General features: G+C 48.8%; 3 protein-coding genes across 3 annotated transcripts; 1 reads left to right on the top strand and 2 right to left on the bottom strand.

Annotated features, from left to right (window-relative positions):
* Positions 1–3,732: 3,732 nt before the first annotated feature.
* Positions 3,733–6,822, bottom strand: LOC131209782 (protein unc-45 homolog B). The gene is made up of 2 exons (XM_058202919.1): positions 5,482–6,822; positions 3,733–5,399 (listed from the first exon to the last, which is right to left on the bottom strand). The coding sequence occupies exons 1-2, from the start codon at positions 6,820–6,822 to the stop codon at positions 3,888–3,890; spliced, it is 2,853 nt and encodes a 950-aa protein (XP_058058902.1). The 3' UTR covers positions 3,733–3,887.
* Positions 6,823–7,615: 793 nt separating this feature from the next.
* Positions 7,616–8,784, top strand: LOC131212889 (probable 18S rRNA (guanine-N(7))-methyltransferase). The gene is made up of 3 exons (XM_058206958.1): positions 7,616–7,739; positions 7,801–8,217; positions 8,282–8,784. Exons 1-3 carry the CDS (start codon positions 7,701–7,703, stop codon positions 8,657–8,659), a joined length of 834 nt encoding a protein of 277 aa, XP_058062941.1. The 5' UTR covers positions 7,616–7,700; the 3' UTR covers positions 8,660–8,784.
* LOC131212890 (dnaJ homolog subfamily C member 30, mitochondrial) lies at positions 8,673–9,584 on the bottom strand. The gene has a single exon (XM_058206959.1). The coding sequence runs from the start codon at positions 9,538–9,540 to the stop codon at positions 8,797–8,799; it is 744 nt and encodes a 247-aa protein (XP_058062942.1). The 5' UTR covers positions 9,541–9,584; the 3' UTR covers positions 8,673–8,796.
* Between the last annotated feature and the right edge of the window lie 246 nt (positions 9,585–9,830).

Raw genomic sequence — 9,830 nt, 5'->3', positions numbered from 1 at the left:
CAATTTGTTAGATGATTGGGGTCTTGGGGTCTTGGGGTCTTATTCCTGTACTCGATTTTCGGGCATCGCAAACATAATCTTGGGGCATCGGGCATCATCTGAAAATGATTCAAGAGGCAATAAGCAGCACCAGGGAATCAAATTCATGAAACTCCAATGATCATTTCTGTAAGAACCAAGAACTTTCAACGCAAAATGTCAGGTTCCCAATAACAGAATCGGTTTACACTATTTTGTCGCTAGAAATATGTGTTAAACTTTTGAAAAAGGACCGAAATCTGAGCGGAGACCCGCTGCAGTTCGCTCGATTCTTGTTACTGGTAAATTACAACTGAACCTAACAGCATGAAGGAACCGCACGTTTTTCGATCCATGAATTTATAAATAAATTGATTGTTGTCGAGCGCGTTTTATTAAACATTTTAATATTCGGCTTTAAATCCGGTCCAGTTTTCAGCCAAATATCGTGACTCGCTCGCTAATGGCAAACTTCTTCGAATACTAAAACTATCCCATACTTCCTCGCTCGCAAAAGATCGGAAGTGAGGTTTAATTAACTTTCAACGAGCGGCCTTCGCGGCCAAAGCATCTCATCTCAAGGGAATAATTAGTGCTGGTCCACCCAATTCCCTCCGGGATGGCGTCCCAGAGCACTTGACACTGCACTCGGTGTTATTTGCCGCCGTCGCGGAATGGATTGCCGAAAGGATTACGAAACCCGAGTCACCAAATCCAAGAGGGGGCGCATTAGCGTAACATCGCAGCGAAAAACTCGTCCCTTTATCCTCCGGTAAGCCCTTCCATAATGAACAGGACAGTCATTCATCATTCGAGAAGGAATCGGTCGGGCGCTTTTCTCGGTGTCTCGGTTCACGGTTCAGGGCGGTCGGCGAAGAAAAGGAACATCTTTGGCACCATATTATCGAATCCCGAAAAAGGCGACGGCCGCTGAACCGATAAACTCCGGACCGAACGGAACCGACCCGGCGGTTTCCGGCGTCGGTGGCTGTCCCTAGAAGCCGGCTCGCAGATGGCGTGTCGACCACTCGGCGAGAAGCCGAATAATTGGCATTAGCGGCCATAAATCTAGCTTTCGGGACGGCTTATCCGGCGATACGAAACAAAATCATACACTTGGCGCTCTCGAGTGTAAACCCGCTTCACCCGCCACCGATCCTAACCCCTTTTGCCCGGCCAGTGAATGGAGGACGGCAAAAGAAGGGAAAACAATAACAAAACGGAACGAAACAACGATAAGGCAAAATGGGAAAAGTGATGGGAAAATTTATTTTATCTCGCCTACGATTCGGCCCGCCCACCGCGAACATCCCGGGAAAGCATCCCGCGGCCGCGACCCTCCCGTGCGTGGGCATTAAATGAAATCATAACATAATCTACACCATCTCGGCCACCGCCGCCGCGATGGGGGCGCACAAGCCGTTGGGCGCAAAAGTTGTGCACGAGACCGCTGACTCGGTCTTTCTGCGTTCCGGTCGAGTTGGGAGATTTTTATTTTCCACTTCCGCCCATCATCGGTGACCCCGCCCCGGGTGGGGTCCGAAGAAAAAAGTTGTCCATTTTCCGTTTCTTGGATCTTGGTTTTCGTTGTCGCTTGATTTTTTTCTTTCGATCCGTTGTTGGCCATTGTTAGCCGGCTACAAACATTAGATTAATGACAAAAGTTTTATTTTTTATTTTAGTGTTCGCCATTTTTTCTTTACCCTGGTTCGTGCTTTTCTTTTTGGGCGATTCTCTGTTTTCCTTAATCGTTCGTTCATCTCGTGACCGACCAGACGCACCAGACCGTCCTGTAATGTGGTGCGGGTCGACCAGAAGGGCTAACGGGCCTGAGCTGTACCTCAGACCCAGCCGGCGATAAACTAGAGAATTGGTCTTTCGGGCGGCCTTCCGGAAGTTCGAAACTGGATGGCACTGAAGTAGTGGAACGTGCGCTAATTAGGCTGCCGCGTTCGAGCTGGTGCGATGACATAATCGACCCGCTAATAGCGTTAATCATCGTAAAATCACGCATAAACAATATTTCGAGAGGAATTTATTATGGTTCACAAACGAAAAACAATGTACGATGCGTGGTTAGGTGGTAAATGGTTTTTTGGACCGATCGATTCAAATTGCAACACTGTAATCAGTGCCGTTTGCAATATTTGCTTGTGTGAAATGTGCCTGGAAGTGGATGCGTTACGGATTAGAGACGGATTATTTTATTGGCCATTCGAGCACGCGCTTAATCATGAACGGATACAGTGCACGCAGCTTTGACTGCTTCTAACTAAAGTTACGTAGCATTAGACCTCCCTTATTAGCCCGGCCGTTGATAAGTAATTCGGTAGATGGGGCGGAAACGCCGAACTGGCGAACGCATCGCGACCAAACGTAAACTGGGCATGGCGCTGATAAAACCAAGCCCCAACAGACAGTCGGCCGGAAAGTTACCGCCAAAGGCACAAAAAGAAGGAGGCACCCGGAAACACGCGCACAAAAATCGCCCAAAATGAAGTATCATCTTCCATCCGTCAGCGAAGCGTGGCCGGACGCTTCCCGAAAAGGCTGGTCCCGCTGGGACCGAAAAATAACTGTCAAACGATTTCTAATGGAGATGGGTTGACAGCACGCGACCATTCGGTTTGCACGGGACGAGCACCCTGATCCATCGACAGCGGTTAAAGCGGTTAAAGAGGGCCACGAGAAGAGCTCTTAAAATAAGGAGAAAAAAAATTCCATTCGGGCCTCATCAACGACGTGAATCTGTTTATAAAATTATGGCTGTTTGTCAACGGTCCATTGGGGCTATTAATCTAAAACAATGCCAAAAAAACCCGTCCGGTGCGTGATCCGGGGCAAGTAAGCGCAAAAGCTGGTTTCCATTACCGGGCGCCGCCGTTGGAGGGTGACGAGTTGCCTAGCGTGCTCACGACGGTTCGTTTACGACGACGACGATGACGGTGGACGACGCACCGCGGTGCAGAATCTACAGCAACATAATTTACCTTGCCCCAGTCCTAGATCCTCGAACGAGACCACAAATGCGTACGGCACGGCCATTCGATTCGCTTCGGCTCGGTTCCCAACGAAAGGATGCTCGTGCAATGTCAAATCGACACGAACCGTAGAGATCGGATAGTAACCGACTACTTCTCGCCGCTCTCCGAGGAGCGGGAAAATGTGAGAAAAGGACATTTCTTCCATGATTTCGCCATCGTTCTCTTCTCATCTCATCTCACAGCGAAAGGGGAAATTCTTTCCCCGCAGTGTGTTCCCGCTCACTAGAGAGAAACAGGAAAACTTCACTATGATGAGAAGACATTCACATCTAACGTGAACTAGTCGTGAGTTGAGGAGAAAGAGTTTTCTCACTCGAGTGAGAAGGTGTTTCGTGTTTGTTCGCCTTGTGAATTTTTCGTGAATTGAGGGGAAAGAGTTTTCTCACACGCGTGAGATGAGCTCAGGGGAAATTGTTGGTTCTTTAAATGAACAAGATTAAGGGACAAATTCGTTCCAAAAATTTTCTCATATGATGGGGAAAACTATCTGGTGACATGCGTGAACACTGATGGTGAGTCTGAAGTGAACGTTCAATTTCGACCCTGTTTGGTGGGAAAAGTGGTAAAAACTAAAACAGTAACCCAAAATACAACGATCAACTTCGAACGAGGCCATAGTTTAATATTCTTATTCATAATTTATTGTCCATAAACTTAAAATAGGGTTTTTTGTCACTCGAAAAACCATGAAAAGGATATCTAATCGTAACGTCTAGATAAGTACGAATCCGACCTCTTTTCTTTTGCCGAAAACCTAACAGACTCGAAAACAGTGTTAAAAATAATAAATATAGATGATTGTAATGCACTCTCTTTCGGCTGGGTCTAATCGTAGATCTCCTCGATTGACGCCTCCTGTTGTTTGAACACATCCGGTGCCATGTCGGCATCCTCGTTTTCCTGAATTAACCGAGCCTCTTCTGCCAACTTTAGGCACTCTCGGGCGCACTCGATGGCTTTCGCACGCTGCTCGTCGTTCAGTTGCGTCACGCCGTACATCATCTGCAGAATGTCTGTTTCAAACAGTTTCGATGACAGCTGGCGGCTCGTTTTGATCACGTTTCTGATGATGACCATTCCGCGGTACTGCACTTCCGGGCTTGGGTTGGCTACCAGTGTACGAAACACCTGCTGCCAGCTGCTCACATCAAACATCTTTGCGCAGCAACGCTCGGAGACGGCGGTTAGGTAGGCAAGTGTCCCAGAAGCCGCCAATGCAGTATCTTCATCCTCTTCTTCGCACAACAACGCAAGCATCTTCACCCGATCGTTGTCCCCTTCGTACGCCTCGACCACTTGCGGTGACTGAACCAAATTGCACATCACCTGAGTCGCAGCTCGGCACAGCATCAAATGGTCTTCAAGCATGTACGCTTCGACCTTACTCAATGCCTGCTCCTTTAGTATACGCTGCCGGGTGGACTCATTCATTGCCGCTAAGTTACAGAGCGCCATTAGAGCTTCAAAGTTCTCCAGCGAATTGTAGTCCGGATGCAGCTGATTCATCAGTGGTCGGATCACTTCTAAGTTGCGCTGGCCCGGAAAAGCTACCTCCGGATTAATGGTGATACCAATGCGTGACAGTGCCTGGGCGGCATGACGTTTTCCGTTTTCCGTTCCATTCAGCGCCAACGGTATCAGTACCTTCGCTCCGCCCTGCTGGACGACTTTTCCACGAACTTCCTGCTCGCTGCACAGTGCGTTGAATACGCGTGCAATCATTTCTTTCGAATTGTCACTCTCGGTTTTGCAGAAAGCAACCAAACCAGACGTTACGCCCTCCTCAGCCAGTATGATGATGCGCGCCGACACAAAGTCCGGATCATCTAGCTCGTGTTCCTCCGGGATGTGGTGTTTCGCGAACTTGGCCAGCTCAATGAGGTCATCGTTCATCTCCTGCTTTTCGTACGCGTTCACCAGATTAACGAGCGTCGTTACAACACCATACAGTGCCGACTGGTCACCAGTCTTGGCCAGCTCGATCAGTCCCTGAATGGCGGCGCGATCTTCGACCAGTTTTTCTTTTACCTCAGCGTCAAGCGTCAGATATGCGAGTCCCTCGGCCGCAAACTTCCTTATGTCCTTATCTTTGCCCGGTTTAATCAGAAACCGACGACACGCCTCGGCCAGTTTCTTCGTCGACCCGTCGGCGAACGGCCTAATGGAAGCATCCAACCCTCCCGAACTGCCGATCTTACACAGACCGACCAAGGCACGAACACGAATCTCTTCGTTCTTCGAGGTGTACAACTTCTTCAGGATTTCCGCACCCGTCTGGACCAGACCCTTTGCTTTGTCTTTCTTCGAGGCGGCAGCAATCAAACACTCACAAGCAACCTAAAAGAGATGGGAATGTGAGCTTAGCAACGTAGGATTCACGTTCGAACTCAAAACAGCCATTATGTTGTGTGTTACTTACCTTTTGCTCGAGCAGATTGTCGGATTGGGCCATTACGAGAATCATCTCCATCACACCTTCCCGTGAGATGATTGTGTTGCCAACGTCCAGCGGCCCCAGCAACAGTGAGGTGATCGCCACCGTGACACGCACCTTTGACTCGTGGTCCGGCGTTAGCAGCTTGTCCTTGACAAACTCCGCAATCTGTTCGCTGAACCGTTCACGAGCCGCGTCGTAGTACATGTTCTCATAGATCCGCGACAGACAGACAGCCGCGATCGTGCGCGAGGACGGCGTAATATTCATGGCGCTTTCGTACTTGTACTCCTCTAACTCTGAACAGACCTCCATGAGTCTCAGCAGACCCTTGAGCTCCACCAGCCGTTCTGCCCAGTCCAGTGTCTTATAATGTACATTTCGAATCAGCAGCTCTATGATAGAGTCCCGCGCTATTCCCGTAATCGTACGATCGGTGACTGAGTACAGCAAGCAAGTGAGAAGCGTATCGATGACCGGTTTATTCTCTTTCACAAGCGCATCGATAGGTTTGCTGTCCTCCTTGTTCTCCAGGCCGGAAAGGGAGTTGAGCACCGTTTGCATACAGTGTTGGGTAGCGGCGACTCGGTCCTCTGCATTGCAATCCAGCATCTGCAGGAACCAGGGTATTCCGAGCTCGCGAATCACTTGCTTCGTACGGTCTGCGCTTTTCAGACAAACGCCGTCCACGGCGCGGATCGCGTTCGTGATGATTTCATTATTTTTCTCCACCTTCAGCAGCTTGCCAATACGCGTGGTCAATCCCTCCTTCATCATCACTTCCACACCGGCCTGTTCCCGCGACAGTACCACAATGTTGTTCATTGCCTGCTCGCGCTTATCCTTCGCGGCACCGATGTCGAACGCGATCTCGAACATCTGCGCCACTTTGTTGGAGGTTTGGGCACGTTGACGGACGCGCTCCTGCACTATCATGTGTAACCGTTCCAGGTGTGGTTTGATCGCCTTATTGCCGGGATCGTGAGTGTGTATCGTGCGCAGGTCCTTATATGCTTCCTCGAACCGTTGCAGAGCTTCCAGGGCTTGAAAACGACGGAACAGGCCCTTCGGATCGTTCGGGCAGCCCTCCAAGGCGGCCGTGCAATCGACTCGTGCATTTTCGTACTGTTGTAGCTTCAGATAGGCCGCGGCACGGTTCTTGTAAAACACCGGCAAGTCCTTGTGCTTCTCACCTGCATTGATTGCTTTCGTGTACCACTGGATCGCCTCTTCCCAACGATCCTCCTTGAACAGATCGTTTCCGCGTTCCTTGAAAGTGGTAGCTTCGTCCGCATTCACCTGAAGATTTTCCTGTTCTGCAACCATTGTTCTAACCAATGTGTTGGTTTTCGTCACACACTTTCTCTGTACGTTGTCCTACTCACTAGGAGTCACTTCTAGTGCTTCTGAATTGATCACTTTCCGGTTCAAAAATCTCATGCAATCGCCACGAGGTTCTCTCTTTTATAAGCTGTTCGCTGTCGTTCTAGACGGTTCTCCAACTTTCTCGTCGTTACGAGCTATCCGTGCATCCGTGCATCAGTATTGCCACCGACTATTTTCCAATCCGAGCTGGGCGAAAACTGAAAATTTTCTATTTTTAAACCATACCGCACCACCTCGCACCGTTTTCCGCAAAGGCAGGATGTTCCGTAGCAACCTATTTACGTTGGCACCGCTGTGAACGCAGATAATATTGAAAGTATCTGGCACTTCTGGAAGGAAAATCACATTTAACACACAAAACAACTTTGAATGAAGATATTGGCTCTACACGATAAAAAGACGAATAAAAACAGATGTTTCGCCGGCAATCGCACAAATTCCATCGGTCGAAGGATGACTAATAACAACAAACAACTGTCAACCGATTGACAATCCATTTATTTAGCCGTGAAACGTTTCGGACGTGAAATTTAACCAAATCACCGAGTTTAACAATCATTTTCACGTTTTCTTTGTATAATCTGGTCGATAATTTAATTAATTCTGCGGTTTGATTGAATTTCTGATAGGTTTCAGTCAATAATTCCCAGAAAACTGAGAATAATTCGGATTATTTTCTCCTGCAGCAGCACGCCTGGTGGTTGCTAGACAAACTATAACAGTAAACATTCTTCTGACAGTTCGCCTGCCGGGTGACCGCATTTCTTCGTCGCACATAAAAACAACGTTAAAGTCGCTCAACAACGTGCACCGCGAAAATGTCTCGTAGGCCAGAACATAGCGCACCGCCAGAGATTGTAAGTGTGCAACAAAACATCTGAAGAAAGAATGCTATTCATACAATCCTTCATCGGACAGTTCTACAACGAGGATGAGGCACAAAAGTACACGAACAACACACGCATCATCGACATCCAGGTCCAGATGTGCGAACGTGCGATTGAGCTGCTGGCCCTCGATCCGGACGACGACGATCCCAAGCTGATTCTGGATATTGGTTGCGGATCGGGCCTGTCGGGTAGTGTGCTAGAGGATCAGGGACACCAGTGGATCGGTATCGACATATCGAAACCTATGCTGGACGTTGCGCTGGAACGTGAGGTCGAAGGAGATCTGCTGCTCGGGGACATGGGTCAAGGGATGCCTTTTAAAGCCGGTACATTCGATGGTGCAGTATCAATTTCGGCTCTCCAGTGGCTTTGTAACGCGGACAAGAAAACACACGTACCACCAAAACGGTTGTATCAATTTTTCAGCACATTGTTCGCCAGCCTGGTAAGAGAAATCCTAGTCGGTAACATAGTTTTGTTCTTTATGTTTTGATGTCCTGTCTTTTAAGACCCGGAATGCTCGAGCCGTGTTTCAGTTCTACCCGGAGAACGGAGAGCAAATCGAACTGGTCACTACGCAAGCGATGAAGGCCGGGTTCTACGGTGGCCTAGTCGTCGATTATCCCAACTCGAGCAAAGCGAAAAAGTACTTCCTGGTGCTGATGACGGGTGGTGTTGCCAAGCTGCCGGTAGCCCTCGGCACAACGGAGGGTGAAAGTCAGGTTCCGTACAGCAAGAAGCGAGAGTTTGCGAAAAACGCACGTGGAAAGCCGCTGAAGAAGTCGCGCGAATGGGTTCAGGCCAAAAAGGAACGACGGAGGCAGCACGGCGAAGAAACACGAAAAGATTCTCGCTACACGGCAAGAAAACGAAGTGGACGCTTTTAAGCAACAAAAGCCAAACACAACCAATAGCGTTGATGATGGTGTATGACCCGGATAACGCACCATCTATAGCACCGTTATTATTGATCTAAAATATTTACACATAAATAAAGCATCTCGTTTCTCGTAGCCTAGCCAATTCATTTCTCATTCACACCATTTTCTATGTCGGGCTCATCTTTCGTCACCGGTTTCGGGGTATCGTAGGAACTCTCCTGCATCATTATGATGAAGTACAATACGGAGAACACTATTAAAGGAAAAATGATGTACTCGTGCTGCAACCGCGTCTTAAATATCTCCTCCCGCTCCGCTTTCTTGCGGAACCGTTCTTCGGCCTTCATCTTCTGTTCGAACCGTGACCCGTAGTGGTTTCGGGACCACTCGTCGAAATCATAGATCGGAGTGCGACCCGTTGCGCTCGGTGCTTGCGATCGTTCCATCCGCTTCTTGTAGAACCGTGTCTGTGCATCGTCCTCCACCGGTTCCGCCGCAGGCTGTGTCGCATTGGCGTACTCGTGGCCGGCCGTATGCAAAATCCCTTTATCGTACAGCTTCCGCAACCGGTAGTTGCCGAGCACTTCATACGCAGCTGTGATTTCCCGGAACTTTTGTGCGGCAATGTCGCTTCCTTTGTTCTTGTCCGGATGGTAGAGCTTTGACTGGCTGTAGTAGGCCTGCTTGATGTCGTTCTGTGTGGCATTTGGCGTCACGCCGAGCGAATCATAGTGGTTCCGGAGCAGCACCACGGCGTAGCTAATCCACCGCTGCCGCGATTCGGTATATCGCAACAGAACCGCACGGCCAAGCCAGCAGTTTAGTGGGTGCCAATTCGGCCCCATTCTATGCACATTACCAATCGAACCGAAACATTTTACACTCATTTACCTAAATAACTAGCGCCAAACTTTGGGTGCTTTTAGCTAACGTTATGTCATGTTTACATAATTTGACACTTCCTTTTGTCACTTTCGCGATTCGGCGATCAGGTGGTTTCGCTATGTTCGAAATTCGAACACGAAAACGTGGTTCGGAATTCTAGGCGCATTAAACGCAGGGAAAATTTCAAATTAGTCTGTCCGATGCCTGGCGTTATCTGACGGTAGTTCTCAAGTTACCTTAGCTGAACTATCTTAAATAAAATATTTTGTGAATGCATTGATCTTGAGAGCAC

The sequence above is a fragment of the Anopheles bellator genome, chromosome 2, assembly GCF_943735745.2.
Source record: "Anopheles bellator chromosome 2, idAnoBellAS_SP24_06.2, whole genome shotgun sequence".
NCBI classification, from domain to species: Eukaryota; Metazoa; Arthropoda; class Insecta; order Diptera; family Culicidae; genus Anopheles; species Anopheles bellator.
The sequence above is the reverse complement of the archived record's forward strand: the minus strand, read 5'-3'. Positions and strand labels throughout refer to the sequence as shown.